The 21,761-nt window shown below is 39.4% G+C and overlaps 1 protein-coding gene across 7 annotated transcripts in view; it reads left to right on the forward strand.

Moving 5' to 3' along the window:
• The first annotated feature begins 2,324 nt into the window (after positions 1–2,324).
• Positions 2,325–21,761, forward strand: part of myo18aa (myosin XVIIIAa) — a 77,246-nt gene continuing 57,809 nt past the window's right edge. For 2 of the 7 annotated variants that reach the window (XM_053241133.1, XM_053241134.1), the window contains exons 1-2: positions 2,326–2,470; positions 3,202–4,374. In XM_053241133.1, the coding sequence (XP_053097108.1) occupies positions 3,358–4,374 (1,017 nt within the window). In that variant the 5' untranslated portion in view covers positions 2,326–2,470; positions 3,202–3,357. Of the gene's footprint in view, positions 2,471–3,201; positions 4,375–18,395; positions 18,669–21,761 lie in introns of those variants that run through there. The other 5 variants (XM_053241128.1, XM_053241131.1, XM_053241129.1 and 2 more) reach the window with 4 other exon arrangements.

Genomic DNA, 21,761 nt, shown 5'->3' on the forward strand with positions numbered 1-21,761 from the left:
TCAGTGGTTAAGGCCCTGTGACTGTGGTAGGTCAGTGGTTAAGGACCTGTGACTGTGGTAGGTCAGTGGTTAAGGACCTGCGACTATGGTACATCAGTGGTTAAGGACCTGTAACTGTGATAGGTCAGTGGTTAAGGACCTGTGACTGTGGTACATCAGTGGTTAAGGACCTGTGACTGTGGTACATCAGTGGTTAAGGACCTGTGACTGTGGTAGGTCAGTGGTTAAGGCCCTGTGACTGTGGTACATCAGTGGTTAAGGCCCTGTGACTGTGGTACATCAGTGGTTAAGGCCCTGTGACTGTGGTAGGTCAGTGGTTAAGGACCTGTGACTGTGGTAGGTCAGTGTTTAAGGACCTGCGACTATGGTACATCAGTGGTTAAGGACCTGTAACTGTGATAGGTCAGTGGTTAAGGACCTGTGACTGTGGTACATCAGTGGTTAAGGACCTGTGACTGTGGTAGGTCAGTGGTTAAGGCCCTGTGACTGTGGTAGGTCAGTGGTTAAGGACCTGTGACTGTGGTACATCAGTGGTTAAGGACCTGTGACTGTGGTACATCAGTGGTTAAGGACCTGTGACTGTGGTAGGTCAGTGGTTAAGGCCCTGTGGTACCACATTTCCATCTTTTCAAGTGTGAGAAGTGCTATCAGAATATCAAAAGACAAGTCATTCAGTGGTATGTCACAGTAGTACTACTGTTATTTCTACAGCTCTTTTCAATCGCCCTAGATAAAATACAGTGAAAACAGAATAAAACTCTATCACCATTCATACCCCCTAAACTAAAATTTATATCTTACTAAGGTGAAAGTGTGAATTTTTGGCATTCATTGAAAGTGACCTCAACATGTAAAACCCCATAATCTGTAACACTGTGAAGTTACCATAATGCAAAAAAGGCTTTGATAATTATATTATGTTTAATGGGTGATGCATAATCAATATATATGTACCACTTTTGTATTTATTTATTATATTCAGTCAGAACAAATATATAAATCAGGCGTCTTCAATATTATTATTAAATAATATAATATAATTAATATTGTTGCAACCAAGCAGGAGCCACCCCTGATTCCACTTGATTAATGTGTTCACCTTAGTCTTCACTCAACTATCAAGCGTGTCTCTAATCTGGCTGTAAAGAAAACCTGTAGCCACACTGGCCCTTTGCGGGTAAGACTGAAAACCCCTGCTATAGATGATAAAACCTGGTGCACGGTATCTACTACTTTAGCTTGCACACTCTACGTTATGTCAGTAGAGGGCGCTGTGCACATACTAATGATGAGACGGTTAAAAAAAGGGTTGGAAATGCAGCTCCAAAAACATGCAGTGGACACTGGATAAAAACGTGTCATACACAAATATAAGTTTTTCTTAAGCAGTCATATTTTTCACAGATGCTTAGAAAACTGCAGAAGTATTTTATTACACATGTGGAAGGTTTTTTTTTTTTTTTTAAACTCAACCTACTTTTAATTTCAGATGTTTTGAGTCTTCAGTAATATAGCAGCATGAGCACAGTGTTAATTTTCCTTTAATAAATGAACCCCCATGCTCTACCACTGGGGTAGTATACTTACAGGGGAACAAAAGGTCAAATCTAGAGCCCTTTCAGGGTTCTTCAGTTGCTCCTCTGTGGGAACTCTTAAAATGTCTGTGTACAACCAACCGTACAACACAGTGTTTAGCTATCGGAAAGGGTTCCAAGCTAGAACCTTTGTAGGAAGCTGTACAAAGAACCATTTGAAAAACCCTTGAAGAACCCTATTTTCTAAAAGTGTAGGTAGGATAGCATATCAGACCAAGCAGAGATTATTCACTTAAGGAAACTGTTGACTGAGGTCATGATTATTAATTTCAGTAAAAAGTTACTAAATTGAAAGGCGGTTCATTTGTCCCTAATTATACGACTATTTTAAATGATATGAGAGATGATTAGACTTATTCATTTAGGGACAATTGCTGATTTGAGGGAACAGGGTAATTATTTGGGAGAAAAAAGTTAATAAAGCATTAAAATTTTACCTGTTTTTCAACTGTTACTTAAAGGAAACAGATTTTTAGAGAAAATAGGATGCATTTAAGGACACAGCATTCACTCATTTAGAACTGATTTATATTTATAGAAATGATAGGGTATAATTAATAAACTGAGGAAATAAATTACACGCGCGTGGCCTCATGGGTGGCACAGGGTGGCATCTTCCGCTATTATGTTATTATGTGCCAGTCATTTTACACCGAGGAGTAAATAAAGCGGCCAGCAGGGGTCCGAGCCAGTCAGTGCGCCCTCCCTACAGTTAAACCCTCAGAAGTGTGTTCTTGCTACTAGGTGTAAAAGCTCTGAAGCCGCTTCAGAGCACACTCACGCACACTCCCGCACACACGCACGCACGCACTCTCACAGGCGCGCGCGCAGGTACGCGCACTCTGTCCTCTTTCTACCGGCACAGTATCGGAGCGGTGAGTCCTTAGTAATCTTTCCTTTGCACTTTTCAGAGCTGACATGTTCTAGGTGTCAGGTGCTAGGTTCAGTCTAATGGGTGAGAGCATTAGAGAAATCGTTATGCGCGAGCGTTGAACTGTCAGGAGTTTAATAACTATATGAAGAAATGCGACAGTAAAGAAGGTGCGGTAAAGACTATCCTACTATATCACATATAGGTATTTTGCGTTCTGAGGTTCTAATAAAGTATTTGGTGTAACATTATTTAGCATTTTGCACTGAACTTTCGTTAATCCCAGAGGCGTTAAACTACTTCCGGAAGTGCTCCTATAGACCTTCGTGCTGGATTTCTTATTTAAATCGCTTATACATCAGAGTCAGATTTTTTGGTTTGTTTTCACCTCATATGGATGACGTTATGCAGTTTTCCCCCCACAAGATATAATAATAATAATTATAGAATTTGAAACCTAAAATATAAATTCGCCCTTGTAGGCTACCTGTCATTAAAGGTAAGCGTCAGCCAATGGGAATGCGCAACGTCACACAGTGGGTGGTTTTACCAGCACATTGTCTCATGGATTTGCGCGTGCAATGTTTGTTTGGAGACTTGGCGAAATGTGACCGCTTGATTGTACCCGAGTTATGTTTATTAGCTGTGATGCAGATTTTGACGCTTTATACCTGAACTGTTTTGAATTTGAACTTGATTCTCCTCTCTGCTGTTCCACTTCTTTCTCTCCCCAAGACTTAAATACCGATGGATGTTCCAGCTCCTCTGGATGCCTTGTCAAAGGATGGAGGTTGTATTAAATGTGACTGAATGTGACTAGAGCTCTGACTTTTTTTTTTTGCCTAAGAACAGCACGGTTGGTTTGGTGGAGCTTGAAGTCTGCAGCCAAACATGTTCAGCCTGATCAAAAAAGACAAGGAGAAGGATGGGGCTAGGAAGGAGAAAAAAGAGAAGAAGGACAAAAAAGAGAGAATGTCCCAGGCTGAGCTGAAGAGTCTGGAGGAGGTAGGCATGCGACGGGGGTTCTTCAGCCTACAGCGTGGTAGTTCAAAGAGAGAATCCAGGGCCAAGTTGGAAATCTCTGACCCTATTCCAATCCAAGTGGTCACCAACCCAGAGCTCACCTTGATGGACGTGAGTTCAGAGAGGAACAACAACAGAAGCAGCATGCTCCTGGATGTGGGCCGTATAAGCACCACTAGCTCCAGTGACAACATTAAAGGGGAGGCTATGCAGGACGTTCAGAGGTCCTCCTTAAGAGAGCAGGCCTCTAGACCTGGATCCCTGACAAAGCAGGACTCCCCAGTGGTGAAGCTTATAAAACGCTTATCCTTCTCTCAGAAGAGCAAAGAGGAGAGTCCATCAGAAGGCTCGGTTCCATCAGGGCCAAACTCGGCTGCTCCTTCTCCACAAGTGGAGCCCAAGGTCTCTCATCATGTGCCCAGATACATCTCCCACCGACGTGCCCCACTCAGGCAGGTCCAGATACCCTTATTAGTGGAGAAGATGTTTCCGGCAGACTTGCGTCTACCTGCTGTCATGCCTCCTGAGGTCTTTGAACCCAGAGAGCTGGAACTCCAGCGGCGCAACACGGGCGACTTTGGCTTCTCCCTACGGCGCACCACCATGCTGGACCAAAAACCAGATGGCTCTGTCTACCGGCGTGTGGTCCACTTTGCTGAGCCTGGTGCTGGCAACAAGGATGTGACTCTGGGCCTGGTGCCAGGAGACCGTCTGGTGGAGATCAATGGGTTGAACGTAGAGAATAAGAACAGGGACGAGATTGTGGAGATGATCCGCCAATCAGGAGAGACTGTCCGTCTGAAGGTGCAGCCCATCGTGGAGCTGAGTGAGCTTAGCCGATGTTGGTTAAAAAACAGCGCAGGAGTGCGTGGTGAGGCCTATGAGGTAAGAAAATGTCTATTTCGTGTATTATTGTAAAGATAGAACCTTCCGTGGCTTGATGTCTTTGACATTTGCGACTTTTCTGACTTGTGTCATGGTGTAGTGTTAGTGTCTTACAGTTCCACAGTCTGAGGGTCAACCAGAGGTCCAGTTAACCTCTTTCTGAAGTGTTGGTGTTCAAGTGGGTTTCCCAGAACTACTCTAGATAGATTGGCTACTCTAAAATGCACCTAGGTGTGAACGAGTGTGTCATGATTTGGGATGGCCTTGCATCCCATCCAGGGTGTATTCCTGCATTGCACCCTGTGATGCCAGAGTAGGTTTTTGTTTCACCAGTTACTGAAGCTGAATGAATGACTAAGTGTCCTGTGACTTTCATGTTGTTTAGTTTTACTATTCAGTGGTTTGTTCCTTTCTGACTTTGCCTCTTACCATGTCTGACATTTGATTATAATCTATTGAGTTTGCTTCTGTCTAACATATCATTTGCCGAAATAGTAAGACGACTAAAAGTCATTCTATCACTTTGTTCCTCGCAGCACAGTTCAGGAGAAACTCCACTGTATTGTTTCACTCGCAGAAGAAGCTCAGAGCCAGGAATCAAGTTACAGTATAGCAATCTGTTTCTTTTTTTTTTTTCTTGGTCCCCCATACAGATATGCTTTTGATGAGATGTGTGTGGGTTGAGTTTGGTTGCATATGAATTCATGAAGCAATCAGAGGTGCGCTGTAGTTTGAGCAATCCTATGAGAGGAGGATGTTGAATTTTGTGGCCAGATTGACATCAAAAAAGGCCTTTGTTAGTCTGGAGCGGTGTTCATGATATCATCAGTGTTGAGTTTCAGTGAGGCAGTGCAGATGCACCTGAAGGAATTAACCCTTCCCCTGCACAATCTCTGTGATCTCTGTGATCTTTACGATTTTACACACTTACCTGGTCACGTCCGGATGATTTAAAGTGCAGATGTACATACTGACTTGAGTGATGCAAGTAGGACAGCATGTTCCTCTAAACTGCTCTGTCTGAAAATGTGTGCAGTTAACGTGTAATTTGTGGTATCATCAAGCAAATATAAAAAGGCTATATACCTCACTTGATATTTTGTACCTTCCTTTACCGCCTTATTCCCCTGTTACACTCTGGCACTGTTTCACATTGCATTCTGGTCCAGCAAGAAGGCTGACCCAGTTTAAATATCTGGGCTGCTCTGTTTGTCTTGCTTTCTCGCTCAGATTCTGACTCTCCCAAGCAGGTAGATCCCTGTCTGTAGCACTGTAACAATTCTAAATTGGAGGAAATTGTGGCTAGAAGAATGTAACATGAGACTGAAAGTGAAGGTGGCCTCACACTTGAGGAAGTAAAAGCCAACACCTTGATGTAGAACTAGATATGAAAGCACCTATGTTTAAAGTTAGTCCATAACTGTGTGTAGCTGTGTCCTTACACTCATTTGCCATTTTTATCAGGTACAGGTATGATGTAGGTCACTCTGTAGATACACAGTTGCTGACCGTAGCCCATTTATTGCACATTTTAACCTCATAAGTGTCGTTAATGAACCAATCCTGGATGTATATATGTATACATGATTTTAATTTAACCATAGGCATGGCTAATAGCTAAATACACTATGTAGCCAAAAGTATGTGGACCATCACACTCATATGTGCTTGTTAAACATCCCATTACAACCAATGGGCATTAATATGGAGCTGCCACATATGAGTGTGATGGTCAGGTGTCCCCAAACTTTAGGCCATATAATGTGTCATTTGTCATATTTTATACAAAGAATAAACCACAATTAATGTAGAACATGTAAAACTGCCAGTCTCTGTGATCCATATATAGAGTTCACTTCAAAGCAGACCGAGAACACTTTGCTTGGATGCTTGGAGAGCAGTTGTTTTGGTCCGCACTTGAGTGTGATAGCCATGTTCTCATCTACACCATGGGAGAAATCGCCCAGAGTTCGATTCAAACGTTCAACATGCTGCAAACCTTAAAGCACCATGAGCACTGGAGTATATAGGCTGTAGGTGTTTTCTCAGAAGATCAGAACGAATGTCTGACGCTTAGATGTTTTTAATCCTTTACACGGATGAAACGTCAGTAATCACTCCGGGAGAAATTTAAAATGCAGATGGAATGTGTGTACGTGGTGTGTAATGGGGGTTGTTCAGTTCCTTGTGTGGACTGAAAGTTTACCTTCACACAATGTAAGGAATGCAGCTGGAGAATTAGGTGTGGTAAGATTGCAGGGTGAATGGAGTGCTAGTTAAAGATCTGATGGTGGCACTTTGGACTGTCACTTTGTTTCACAATTACATGTTTGCGTGCTTCATCACTACTGAGACCAGTCTCATGGAAATAAATGCTGCCTTTCCTCATAGAAAAGCAGTTTGGTGATGTACTGTAGGTCATCAGTGATCTGGTGTGGTTGCTGTGTGCTAAATACCTCAGAGTCTGTTTTTGACATAAAATGATAGGAGATTCTCACCTGATAAGGTTAGTTAGTAACGTGATATTATCTCTCATGTTCTTTCCAAATATATTGCAAATGTTAGATGCAGTTAGTGCTCACAGATCATTTCATTTTGTTATCAATCGCCATCATTTTCCGCATGTATCTCTACACCTGAGGCTGACATTCGCTGGTAAACAGAGCTCACTCTGATCAGAATATATGTAATAAAATTAATACAGTTTTGATTTTTTTTATTCTAGTCTCTCTCACGATGATCAGTTTGTCATTATTTTTATTAATTCACTTTTTTTTGTTTATATTTATTACCCATACAGTAGAAATCACCTTCTACGTGTGTGAAGGACGAATTAAGTAAGTTATTATTAATTATCTAATTGATTCTTATTAATTTAATTTTGTAAATTGTATAGTAATAAAAGCTTAAAATTAGAACAACTGATTATAGATATAATTCTTTTTTATCAATATTAAAAGAAATATTTTTCACATTGATACAAAAGAATCGTAATGTTTAATCAATTAGTGCAATTGTTTATAAATATTCAAATAATTTTATTATTATTGAAATATTTAGACTATTGAATATTTAACTTATTTTATAATTTTTTTGTTTTACAAATTAATAAAATAAATTAAAATATATTATTTTATAAAAAATAAAATATTATTTTATAAAAAATAAAATATTATTTTATTTTATATTTTAAAATATAATTTCTTTGTTTTAGTAATTTTTTGAATGTGTCCATTCCAAAAAAAAAAAAAAAATGCCTAACCTACCTAGCCTGAATTCTAGTGCAAGAAGGAGGAGTATTCTGAATAGTCACATTGGTTAAACATTTCGTATAAGCTGCTAAAATGTGAGAACTTTACAAATTTGTTTGGACTTTATATTGAGAATTTTTCTCCTCAGTTTTGTCACCTGCTAATTCCCACCCACCAGCTAGCTCTCCCCTATTGTACGACAGCTACCTACTGGGGTGGTTGAAGGCTAACACATGCTTCCTCCAAGACGCGTAAAGCCAGCTAACCATCATACCACAGGGCAGTGTAACACACCCAGAGGAAAACGCTGTCTGCCCTCTTTCACACACCTGAGCTCACAGATGCTCATGATTGGCCTAGTTTTGCTGTGATTGACAGGAGAGTATGTCCCACCCACCAAGAGAGAACATCCAGTTTTGCTCTCTTGACCCCCGGCCATGGATGGCTGTGGCATCATTGGGATTCGAAGTCATGATCTCCTGATTATACAGCAAGTGCTTTTGTGCTGCACCACTCAGAAACCATACAGGATGCTGCATACTTTCAACCCTTTTTTAAAGCCCTTTCAGCTGGATTCCACATACAGTATATAAAGTACTATATAAGTAAAAGATGTTGATGATTATCATCTATGTGGAATGCTGTTGACCTGCTCATGTTTCCTCGTCCCTCAGGTCAGTGCACTAATTTTTCCACATAGATGGAAGTGGCGATAAAGGCCCAGGCCATGTTTAGCTTGTGGCCTTTCACAGTTCACTTGTTTAGGCAGCGCTAGCTCCCAGTGATGTGTTTTCAGTGTCTAGAGAGCTGTGATCTGAGGGATTTAGATCAAAATATGTTACAGGAGCAGGTCTCTTGGGTCAAAGGCCCTGGCGTTTTAGCTGTGCTTGTAAAAGTATAGAGAAAAGATGAGCTCAAACAGAAGGGCAGATAGTGAAACACTTCCGAATTGAGCTTGAGATTGAGTTGCATTTGAGACGTTTAATAGCATTTGATAGCAGCTTCACCCTCCTCATGGTCTGCTGTAGGAAAGCACCACCTCATTGGCCTTATAACTGTCCCAGATTCCACCGTTACAGTCGTAGTGCACGACTGAGAATATGATAGCATTTGGGATTGACCTAGAAGCAGTAGGACTATAAAAAGATCCAGTGATTTATAAATCTAGATCATGCATCGTAGCAGCTGTGGTCTATTTTGTGAGATTTGGGATGCTAATAAAGTGTCAATTTGTGCATTTTTAGCAAACTGGTTCAGAACATTTAGTCTGAGAGCACAGGAAATGGGCCTGTCCAACAAAAGTGCCACAAAAACTCGAGGCAAAACTGTCAGCTTGTGAATTCTCTGTCATTCCTAAACATGCCCTTCATCATCGCCGAACTGGACATGCAGGTTTTCAGGTTTCCACGTATATGAGCGTGTGCAGCGAGGACTCCGGCACGTTTTAGCTTCCATTCATGCTTTGTGCTTAGGTCAAATTCCAGTTCTTCAGTGGCACACCCAACTTAGCCTTGCAAAAGTGAGTGGTGATGTCTGAGATAGCTGACTACCACTGAATTAGACGTCTCTAATCATAGACATCATGTCTGTGTGTTTGTCGTTTTTTTTTTTTTTTTTTTTTTTTTTTTTTTTTTCTTTTTTTTCTTTTTTTCCCATTGCTTATATATCAGGAAAGGACTCTATAGGGTTTTCTATAGCTCACCTTGTGGATCGCCGATTCTTTCAGAACTCTTGGTTTTATATTTATTTCATCTTCCTGTTAGCATATGAGGCAATTTAAGAAATGTCCAAACTCCTAGAATGCATACATTCCTACTGAGGCAAAAGGGCGAAATTTTAACTGTACAAGAAAAGAAAAAAAAAAAAAAAAATTAACAAGACTTCTGGGTTGTTTTGTTTTTCCAAGAGTACACATGGTGCAGTGAACTCTCGGTGGCTAAATCTTGCTTTATACTGTACGATTTTCAGCCCAATTTTGCTATCACTGACAAACATTGCACACTGTAAAAGAATTCTTTGGTCATTAGTTGAGACTGATGGCGTAATGGGACGTGCTCACCAGCGGGCTATTTACTGCGACCAAAGACAGTCCACAACAAAGTTCTGGCAGTGTCAGGATTTTGAAAATTAAAGTCTCATCAAAAAGAGTACAAGCGCTGCGGCGAGCAGATACCCACGATTGGCTTGTGTCACTCTGAATAACACTGGAGAGAGTAACGCCATCCCTTCCATCAAGAAAGCACAGCCAATTTTTGCTCTCTTTAACTCTTAGCCATGGATGGCTGTGTGGCATTGCTGGGATTCAGTCTCTTAATCGGTTGATGATGTGGCAAATGCTTTTTTTTGACATCTTGATTTTGTCCTAAGGGTGTGCAAAGGTTTGCACTTGTCCCTTTAGTATAGGCAACATACACCTAGGCGTCACCTTTGTGCTGGTGTGTGTCAGGTTTAGCTGAGTGTGTTGACGTTAAGTAGAGCACTGTTTTGCTAGCCATTAATCATTCTATTATGTCCTGCGATTGGATTGGTGTCTCATCCAGGGTGGATTCCTGTGCCACACCCAGCGATCCTGGGACAGGCTTTGGATCCAATCGACCAGAATAAGTTGATTTATTGAATATCTACAATAAAGGATACAATAACACTATGTTAAAACTTTTATTTTTATCTCCAACAGCTTGCTTTTTCAGTGGTTTTCCAGTCAGTTTTGGAGGCACTCTGTCATGGCCAGTCATTGTCCTCTGACTGTTCCTCAATCATTATTTTGTCAATGCCTCCATTAATTACAATTTTGGATTGGATTTGATTATATAACAGGCCATCTTGGCGGCACACCAGCTGCCAAATGCATGAAGTGTCTGTCTGGCTGGAATAGCGCCATCCACTCCGCTCGAGTCCAAGTCACCCCGGTCGCTCTCCCCCTTCACATCATTCTCACTTCATCTTCCTCTTTCGCAAGCTGTCACTCAGCTTCCTGCCATGGCGCTGTTACTGACTGTCAGTGTGCCAGCCGTGGATGTGAGAGGTAGAACAAAATCCAGCCCTGTTTAGTGTTGGCTGGTTTTCCTTCTCACCACAGGACCAGGAAGTGAGTCCAGTCGTGGTTATTGGTTCACCACATAGATGAAGGGCACATGATGGTGAACATGGCTCTCCTGTGGATAGTGGAAGAAGAGCTTTGGGTCAAATCCTACGACTATCACTTTGCATTCTGTGTCATTTTGTTTTAAAAAATTGTCTTTTAAACTAATTAAAATATAATCTAAATGTTTAATTAGTGTGCTGGGCAAATTGATCAGATCTGTTTTTCTTGATTATATCGAAGCGCTTTTTTAAACTCCATGATGTGTCAGGTTCACTGAGTTGACTCTCAAAGATAAAGTTCTGCTCACTGGTGTGAATCTAAGCACAAATTTCAGTTCCCTTTAAAGACAACAAATACAGACTGTTTAAATAATAAATTACATCATAGCAAAAAAAAAAGTTGTATAGTGGTATACATATCTAACATCTGTCTAAATGTCACAATACCATGATTTATGTGGGAAATCATTTCCAGTGACGTTTACTAATAAAACATTCGAACTTGAGTAGGCTGATTAATATAATTATACATAAAATAATCACATAATTGTAGTTATATCAGCTAATTGTGATTAATTGCTAGATTCTGCAGTTGTATGATCATATTATCATTATTTTTAGTCAAATGCTTTGATTCATGAGCTATTTGAAATTCTTTTATAATGATTATACAGTTATATTTAGTGAAGTATTTAGTAACTATAGATAATGTGTAGTAGGTGACTACTACAGTACTGCACAAAAGTACATTATGTATTTGCAGATTTCTTGCAATTTGATTATTGTCCAGTAATAACGTTTTGTGTATTTCATCAGTAGGTTTTATATCTAAAGAATAAAATGACAGCATGGTGTGATGCGGCTCAATGCAAAGCAGAATGGTTACCACGTGTCACAGATTCACTGATTCACATCATGGTTCCCACATGCACCAAGATTGTGTTTTGGTTTTGTCTCCGCCCCTTGTTTTGTTACCTGATTGCGTGCACCTGTTTTGTGTTAGTTCTTGATTAGTTTGCATAATATTAATTAGTTAGTCTAATATTTTCAGGTTTCTGTATTTTCCATCCATGCATCCACCACAGATTTTCATTAGCTTGATATCTCAAGAATGTCTGTAGGATTTATATGGAATTATCATTATAATTAGCAAGAGATGAACATAGATTTTGGAATCGATCAAAACAGGGTCAAGGTCACAGCAAGGTCAAATATCTGAAGTAGTTTCTCTTCAGTAGCTTCTTTCCTGTTTGAAGTACATTTTAAGGGAAATTCAGGCAGACAAATCAGTAACAAGAAAGACTAGACTTGTTGGCGGCAGATTTCCTGAAGCACTGACACTGGAGACTCCTTTCATAAATGTTAAATAAACATCTTCGTACAGAAAATGACCATATCAATGATCATGCTTTTTTTTTTTTCTTTTCATTTTTTTTAACTAACTCATTTATTTGTTTATTATTAACCTTATGTGTGTGTCCTCCATGAAAATCCATGTGGCTGAGTGGTGACCAATCAGAATTGAGAATTCAGTAGCCTTGTGCAATAAAAAAAAAATTAATCACTGATCATTTCCACAATCAGGTGCTCTCAAAATAACTAAGAGTCGTGGCTTTTGGCTTCTGGTTTCAAGTTTCTCCATGACGCTGTCTGCATGTTTACTCTACAAAGCACTATGTGGATAAAATTTAAATGAAGATGTGTCACCACGTGTTGGTTATGTTCCAGGAAAAGACGGAACGATCAATGAAAGTCATGCTAATCCATTTCCCTGTAGCATTCTAGCCTGTTTTGCATTTTGTATTGTGTTCACCATCACACCTTTTATTTTTGTGAGTTTTGCATCATTCAACGTCATTTGTATAAACACCCCAACACCATATTTTGAATATTATAGCTATTTTTTTTTTTTTTAGCAATTTGGTGCTGGATCCTAGCTGTGTGTGGTCTGTGGGCATGTCAAGAAGGCTTAAGTTTATCCAGAGTGTCAGTCTTGTCTCTATTGTATTTTTAAAGGAAACACACCTTTTACCTAGGGTCATACGAAACTGTGGATGTGCAAGAATGCACCATACAAGCAAGCCTAAACTCGCTCGGCCTATCTACGAGGCATGCTTGCTATATCCGGAGGCTGTTTGTGAATAATCGCCAAAGAAAGACACCTGTTTAGTGTTATGTCTAACAGTTAGTGCAAGAGGAGGAGGAGGATGTGTTCAGAATTTGTGAACCTGTCACGGGAGGTCTGTAGCAAGATGTTTCAGGAAATAGCGTCATTTAAAAAGTTACTTTGTAATGGTTTGTAACTAAAGTATTGTATGCTTACTTTAATCTGATCGTGTGAAATGTATGCAAATTTTAACAAGGGTCACGAGGTTATGTTTCATTCAGTGCCATACAGTCGTAAAGAAAAGTGCTTGCTTGAGTCAGATTTTACGTAAGCATCCATAATTTCACTGAAGTCCTTTTTTTTTTTTTTTTTTTTTTGGCATTTTTTCCACCCCTACCATCCACAAACGCATAATCTTTGACTTGTTTTAGCATCAATCAGAAGCGTTTGTTCATATAGCAGCTCCTAGAAATCCACTATTTTGGATAATTTTCCTCAAACACACACCTGATCCGCTTCATCAACATCTTGACTCATGGCGGTTCCCTTTTATGCATAGCTTGTGAGAATGTTTCATCTCAATCCTTCAGAACTGGCTAAAGTTCTCATATTGCAGCAGATTGTATCTTTCTCCGTCACTCTCGGTTTCATGAGCCGCAGCTTAAAGCTTAGCCTTGGCACAACATATAATCAATCAAAGAAACACGCATGTTATCATTACATCAAATTTGGTATTTAAATGGACCAGCAAACTGCTGTAGGTTAGTGGATTCTGTTCAATTTTATATGAACTAATTTGTTAAAAAAAAAAAAAAAGGTATGACTGCTAGCCCTGCCCCTAACACCAGCGTTTAATATATATATTTTTTAAATCATCATAAGTAATATTCTGTTGCACAATGTTGTATCACTTATTGTCAGCATTTAAACGGAATTTATTTAAATTAATTTTGTATTGTTTTTTTCTTTCACACATTGATGTAGCGAAACTATAACACCTAGCATGCAGTAAGTGAAGTCGTAATTCATGCACAGGCAATTCCTACTGTGATCAACCAGTCCAGGCCCCTGAGCCCCTGAGCGCGACACTTCACTCTGATACGCCACTCGGATTCTCCTTAAACACGAAGATGCCTCTTTTGCCAAAAAAAAACCCCAAAAAACAGAAAAGGCAAACCAGAATTTGTTTTCTAAAATGTCGTGTTGTGCTGTTGGTTGTCAGAATTGGAAACTTGTTACTCACTTTTCCACGCCAACAGAAGACTATTGCATTTACAGACAATTAGGAGCGACAGCAAAGGCTTGTTTTCACCCATGTAACTAGTAGTAAGATCACTAGTAGGGTCACTAACACAAAGGTAGATAATCAAGTATCATTGCTAGCTAACGTTATGGTAGCTAGTCGTGTTGCTGCTAGTTTTTTAAAGTCCTATAGTTGCTGTTCATTTCATGCAATCAGAGCTTCAGTGTTCAAAACAGTAAATCTCACCACAGAGCCTGCCGCATCATGGCTGTAAGACACAAGGTTAAATTTATTTATTTATTTATTTTCCCCGGAGTGTCGCTTTAACCTTCAAAACTTTTTGAATTAGGTCATGCAAGTTGTTACAGGCCAAATATCTGACTTCTAAATTCAGTTCAAATTATTTGAGTACTTTTAAGTGTGGCATCTTTTTAGTCTTTACTTGTTTAGTTATAAATTTTCATGCAGTATGACCAGAATTTCATGTTCACATATTTTTTTTCAGCTCTATTAATAATGCACTTTACAGGAAATTAAGTGTAGGGCAATATTTCAGACACAGGAACATCCTCACTACACTATCCTTTCCTTTTTTGATTACTCTGTTTTATTTTAACCCTTGGTTTGTATCTTACATTTGTCTTTTCTAACATGTAAATTAAAATTGTATATAAAACACCTCACTACAGACTGACTGTCTTTTCTACTATAATCTTCTTTTTCATCTGATTTGAGTCATAAGTCTGAAATGAGGAAACAAACAGATGAGATTATTTTCCAGTAGCTCTGACACCATCGGCCCGGATTGATGATGATGATGATGATGATGATGATTGCCCGGCATTAGCATTTACTGGATTAACCAGCAGTGCTAAAAATAAAACCTGGCTTTAGCCAGAAGCAAGGCCCACGCTGGATTACTGATAGGCAGCGCCTGATTGGACAAATGAGAGCTTCTTATTTTGTGCCAATGACCTGGCAGTCCAGTCCGTGTTTGTTTTGGCCTGGGCAGAGTTCAGATCCCATGTGTTCTACAAGCTCTGCAGTTAAGGTGTGGAGTTTGATTGCTGTTATTAGCATTTAGCTCAGGGTTCAGTGACTTCAATAGGCAGAGTGAGCTAATATTTGGTCTTGCTTTTCCAGTTTTGTTGTTCTCACACACCTTCGTCCTGTAAGCAGAAAAGTACCTGTCACGAGCCGGACCATTTAGATTGTTTTGAGCAAATGCTGCATTTACATCATGTTGAAGAATTTGGGAAGAATAGGAAAATTCCACCTTATTCCTTACTTCCCACTTTGCAATCTTGTTCCATAGATTTAACATTTTTCTGAAAACAGCGAACACCTAAAAATCAGCTCCCAAAATGCCCACTTGAAAGTGAAGTTTTTCTCCAGTCGGAATGTGGGTATTAAATTTTTTTTTTCGTATGATATTGTGAATTCAGAATCAGGAGTGGCTTTGTGAATCACAACTGTTATAATTTTTTTTTGTTTTGTTTTAAATATCCGCTCCCACAAAATGGCACTATTATTACTTTATTATACATTACTGATTATTTTCCTATAACATCACACCCCCAAGTGTTTTATTCTTTACTTAGACTCCGTGGCCTTTCAGTAATAGAGTGAATGCTCAGTGCCCAGCTTTTGAAATTGTTATTCAAGCTTACGCATTTTGTAGCACAGAGTGCATTTCAGTGCAGTCCCACTCTTCCTATTCCCTTACAGCCATGAATGATGGTCGTCTTGTTTCTCCACATTGTTGTGCCCCACAGATGAGTGAAAGTCACAGTAGGCTATTTCCTGTCGTGTTTGCCACGAAGCCTCTTTCTTCAGTCTAGTCACAGTTTTGAGCCGGTCCATATTTTCTTGTCACGCGCGTGTCATTGGACAGGCCTCGGCCCAGCCACTGTACCATCTGTCAGCGTGGCACACTCTCCTGCAGAGCATGTGCTGTGTGTCATATCTGCCAGGCTGCTTCCGGGTTTGGATTGGTGCCTAGGCAGAGGAGATATCTCAAATCCAAAAACGTGATGAATTCTAATGAACTGAGACTAATGTGGGTTAATGTCTTACCATGACACAGTTCACTTGGCAGTTCAAGCAGCTAATCATATCTGCTCCACCTGTCTGACTAATCTGGATGTAAATAAATGAGATATCATATAACTGTTTGCTTTGCCCTCTATGCCTGAAAATCTTTACAGCTGACATTGTGTGGAAGAAACATGTGTCTGTACCTGCAAACAGAGGGAGTGAGAGAGCATTCACAGCCATGCTGGTTGTACCATTTACAGTAACACTTTTGCTCCAGCACGGCTGCAGAAGTCAGGATTTGATTAGTTAGAGGCGTCTGATATGAGTGACAGTCTGTAGAAGGAGTGAGGGAATGTGTTCTGCTTTTATGAACTCATTTTAAGTTTCTGCAATACAGTGTTTTGTGCAAATCTCTTTGGTCCAAATGAATAACCATCAGTTGGTTACCATCAGTACACTTAATAACCATCTTTTGCTTATTAACCACAAAACAAAGGTGGGATTCATTTTTTTAACAAACAAACAAACAAATCATGAGAGAATTTGTATTTTGATTTTGGTTAGAATTAAGTATAATCAATATTTTGTTCATGCGCCACCACACCCTAACTTAGATGTTTTTAAGATTTTAACAGCTAATGGATGAACAAGGCCCTGAATTCAATCTCTCCTTGTGTGTTGATGTGATTGAATCTCTTAGGTACCTGCTTTGAAAGCTGCTCAATGTGCCCCTCATTAAAGAGGCATAGCTTCATGTAATTGTTCCTTATTATGAATCATTTATTAAATGCTACATCACTTGCGAGTAGTAAGGGTAAAGGTGATGAGCTAGCAACCAGAAGGTTGTGAATTTACACTCCAGACCTACCTTAGAGCCACCACAGAGATTTTGTTAAACCTACTGCTCATATGTGTGCTTGGCTTGAGCACTGCCTCATTTGTAAGTATGTAAAATAAATACAATGATTGAAATGTAATGCATAAGTAAAGATAAATAATTGGGACAATGAAAGATGGTCAGACATACAACCCCTGTCTGTTAAACACACACACACACACACACAGTGCATACACACCTGTCCTTCATTTATTGTAAAGTCTTGTGGGATGGCCACACCCCCAATCCACCACCACCACACCCAATCAGAAGTGGCATTCTTTTCCCAAGAGCCCAGTTTGTGTGCTACAGCTTTTCCCATCATACATTAGCCATGAAGTCACTAAGGCTCACTTCAGTTTCTTCCACTATACAGGAGTTAGATTCTATCTGAATTTTGCTGTGACAGAGCAGAAAAGTGTCTCTCTCTCTGACTGTAAGATGAGGTGGTGAGCTGGAGCCCCCTGGTGGCTGTCTTTTATCATTCTGGATGTGAGTGCTGTGCAGATTGCCTCATTCATTTTACCCTCACTGTGTATTTGTGCTCATTTTTAACCACCTCATAGATTTCAGAAGAGACCTGGAAAAAAAAATCAACTGTTGATCCCAATGGAAAGGTATGAAATATTAACAGTATGATAATTGCATAACTCAAAACTCCCATTCCTATATACATTGGTGTGTGTGTGTGTATGTGTGTGTGTGTATATGTATATATATATATATACACACACACACATTATTCGATTTTGTTTTGGATTTGTTGATGTGTCCATTTTTTCATAAGATCCAATTTTTCGTATTGTTCATATTATCAGACTCCAATTATTTAACAGATAACTGTGTAACCATCTATGTGGATTTAGTAAGGTTTTCTGTAAAGAGATGTTTTTTTTTAACCTTTGTGGAAGGAGTCTCTGGTGTCAGAGCTTTGTCAGAGGTAAAGCTGTAAGATTTTCGACTCGGGGGAGTGTTCAGGACAGAGGAAGTTGTGCTTGACAGTTTCTTTGTAACATGACATGCAGCTTTTTTTTTCTGTGTAATTAACTTTAATTGATTTAAAAAAAAGAAAAGCTGTTTGGCTGCCTGTCTATATCTGAAATCATGTACGTGGTAACAGGACTGACTTGTTTCGTTGAGGTTCCCCATCCTTTAATGTGACTATAAGTGGATAAAAAAGTATAACGTGTCGTTCTTTTATTGAATAAACAATTGTAACCTGCGGCAAGTTGCTGTAGTATGAGAGGAATAAAACACTTTGGGAAGGCGCTGTTATAGGAAAATAAACTTCAGATTGATAACAGTAATGCAATTTCATCACACCACTGTGTTGCTGATTATTTTTCTATAACAGTATGTCCTGGTGTGTTTTATTCCTTAATTATGACGCTGTGTCTTTCACAAGAGACAAGATTAGAGGAAGAGGGATTTATGGGTGGGGTTGGATGATTTGAGTGGGTGGTGATGAGGGCACCCATGTTGCTGTTTGGTTGTTATTTTTAGCTTCGTCAGTATGCTGTGGCAGCTGTTCCCCCTTCCCTCCTTGTGTTCGGCATTACTTTACCTCACAGCTCACTTCACACACACACACACACACACACACACACACCAGCCTGGACACACACAGACTTCCACCCAGCGCACACAGACCAGCTCGGATCCACGTGAAGGCAGGGAAAAGACTGGATTGTAGCTGTGAGTGATTGAGATGGTATCAGACAGACTTTGTGGTGTATTGTGTGTGTGTGTTTGTGTGTGTGTGTGAGAGAGAGAAGATAAGAGTGCCAAGACTGCACTGGCTTAACTGAGGCCTCTTCTCTATTTATAGTGAAGCTCAGGCTGCTGATGAAAGTATCAGGCCTGAGTTAGAGAGACTGAATGGAGTGTGCGGTGACTCAGAGGAAGTCTAAACATGTGGCAGTAAACAGTTATACTAAATATTGTGGTGTTTCACACACATTATTGCTATCACAAACCGCAAGCTATTGTCATTATGCCAGTATGAGACAAGGATGAAATGGATTTCGGCACTTTTGGGCTGTGGTTATGCTCAGGAGATAAAGGCAGCATAATGACAGATGTCTTTTAAAATCTCTTTATTTTGATTTTGAAGGAGCAACACATATTACTTCATAGTAACCACATAATTCTCTTCACCAGATGAATGTTTTGAAAAGTTGGAAAAACATGGTAGATAGACAGCCTGGTTTTACTTTCTGAGTTTATTTAAGGGAACAATGCCAGAGTTTGATTTAGACATGACCATCACCAACATAATCACATACAAATCATTTCTGTTTTTGAAAAGAATTTAAACAGGAGGAAGCAATGAAATGAAACAGGCTTTTCAGAGTGAGTTTGATTTGAACATTTGGTTTGTTCTGTACAGGAAATCAGCTGTGTCAACAAAGCAGCAAACCTTTATTGCGCTACACTGAGATTGATTTATTAGAGACACATGTTAATGGAGTGTTGTGAGAGCTAAGAGAAAGGTTTTTAACAAACATTTCTCATAGTTGCTTATGAAGGCATCAAATAGCAGGCATGAAGAGTGTGTTATGAATTGACGTGTGTCACTATAGCAGCTTGTTGCTTTTCAAAAGTGCTGTATGTGCTGTGCATTTATATGTTGTTTTGCTTTAATTAGTATGGTATGTTAATTTAAACATCCATGACTTTCTAACTACTGTGTATATGAAATATAAATATAAGGTGTATATACACAGTACTGTGCAAAGTCTTAGGCACTGTTTTTTTTAGTACAAACTTTGTACTAGATTTTTATTTTATGACTTGTACAAAATCATTTTACATTTTCCAAACAGTAGTTTTCCAGCACAAAATTAAGTGTTACAGAAAAATGTTTGTATGTCAGTAAAGAAAGCAGCATATTACATAAGAGACCACTCAGATTCCAGTTGGTCAAAAGGTATTGATTCATTTTCTTTAACAGCAGGTCTGACAGGAGGGATTATATTAATGTGCTCGTTCTAATATGTTATCGTTTTTATAGTAAATTACACAGGGACTTTTTGGGACTTTTTTGTTTTATTAATTTTAAAAGAGAGAGAGAGAGAGAGAGAGAGAGAGAGAAGACTACCTAACAATTGTTTAAAGCTGCTATAACACACGTAATAATAGCAATTACACAGCAAAATCACTCCATTTTCACAGGTTCAAAAGTAATTGGACTGATAAGCAGTTTAATGGCCAGGTGTGGCCTGTTTCCTCCTTATTTCATGACAGATTAAGGAGCAGATTAAGGTCTGGAGTTGATTCCAAGTGTTGAATTTGCATTTGGTAGCTGTTCATGGGAACACTCATTATGCAGTCCAAAGAGGTGTCGATGCAAGTGAAGGAAGCCATCATTAGGCTGAAAAAACAAAAGAGACCTATCAGAGAGATAACAGAAACTTTAGAAGTGGCCAAATCAACAGTTTGGTACATTCTTAAAAAAGAAGGAATGCAGTATTAGGCTCAGCAACACCAAAAGGCCCACTGAAGTGACAACTAAAGTGGATGATCACAGAATTCTTTCCTTGGTGAAGAAAAACTCCTTCACAACATCTAGCCAAGTCAAGACCTCTCTGGAGAAGGTAGGCATATCATTTTCAAAGTCTACAGTCAAGAGACACCTTCATGATTGTAAATACAGAGGGTTTACCTCAAGATGCAATCCAGTGGTAACACTCAAGAACAGAAAGGCCAGATTAGACTTCGCTAAAAACCTCTTTTTTTTTTTTTTTTTTTTTTTAATAAAGCGTGACTGGTTCTGATGCAAGATTAATGTGTACCAGGATGATGGGAAGAGAAAAGTATGGAGAAGGAAAGGAAGGGCTCATGCATACCACATTATCTGTCGAACATGTGGAGGCAGTGTTATGGCATGGGCATGTATGGCTCCCTGGTGTTTATTGATGATGTGACTGCTGATAGACGTGTCAGGATGAATTCTGAAGTGTATAGAGCTATAATTTCTGCTCAGATTCAGTGAAATGCTGAAAAACAGATAGAAGGCAGCACTTCACAGTACAGATGGATAATGACCCAAAACATACCACGAAAGCAACCCAAAAGCTTGGAAATGGGATGTCCTTAAATGGCTGAGTCTGTCACTTGACCATTGAGCATGCTTTTCTTACTTACTGAAGACAAAACTGAAGACAGAAAGACCCACAAACGGGCAGTAATAGAAGGCAGCTGCAGTAAAGGCCTGGCGAAGTATCTCAAGGGAGGAAACATTTGAAGATGTCCATGTTCCTGGCTTTAGGCAGGCATTGACTGCAAAGGAGTTGCATCCAAGTATTAAAAATAATCCTAATGTTTATGATTGTTAGTTTGTCCGATTACTTTCGAGCCTGTGAAAATTGAGGGACTGTGCAAAAAATGGCTGTAATTCCTAAATGGTTAATGTAATATTTTTGTTAAACTCCTTGAATTAAGGCTGAAATTCTACACTTCAATCACATCTTAATTGCTTCATTCCAAATCCATTGTGGTGGTGTACAGAGGCAAAATTATGAAAATTATGTCACTGTCCAAATACTTATGGACCTGCCTGTATACGAACACTGTAGGTGTTAATTCACACTGGGGATTTTGGTGTGTAGCTGCATTAAATGTGGCTATAAATGGGGGAAAAACAGAATGCTCTCTTGTTCTTTAATAAATAAAAATGGTTAGTGTTGGCAAACTGATGTGGTTTAAGATGAATGAAAAACTTTGGGGTGTGCTGTTATATAAACTTATTTTCCTGTATCCTCTATCTATCTGTATCATGCTAGTTCA

This window comes from Pangasianodon hypophthalmus, chromosome 17, assembly GCF_027358585.1.
Source record: "Pangasianodon hypophthalmus isolate fPanHyp1 chromosome 17, fPanHyp1.pri, whole genome shotgun sequence".
Lineage (NCBI taxonomy): Eukaryota > Metazoa > Chordata > Actinopteri > Siluriformes > Pangasiidae > Pangasianodon > Pangasianodon hypophthalmus.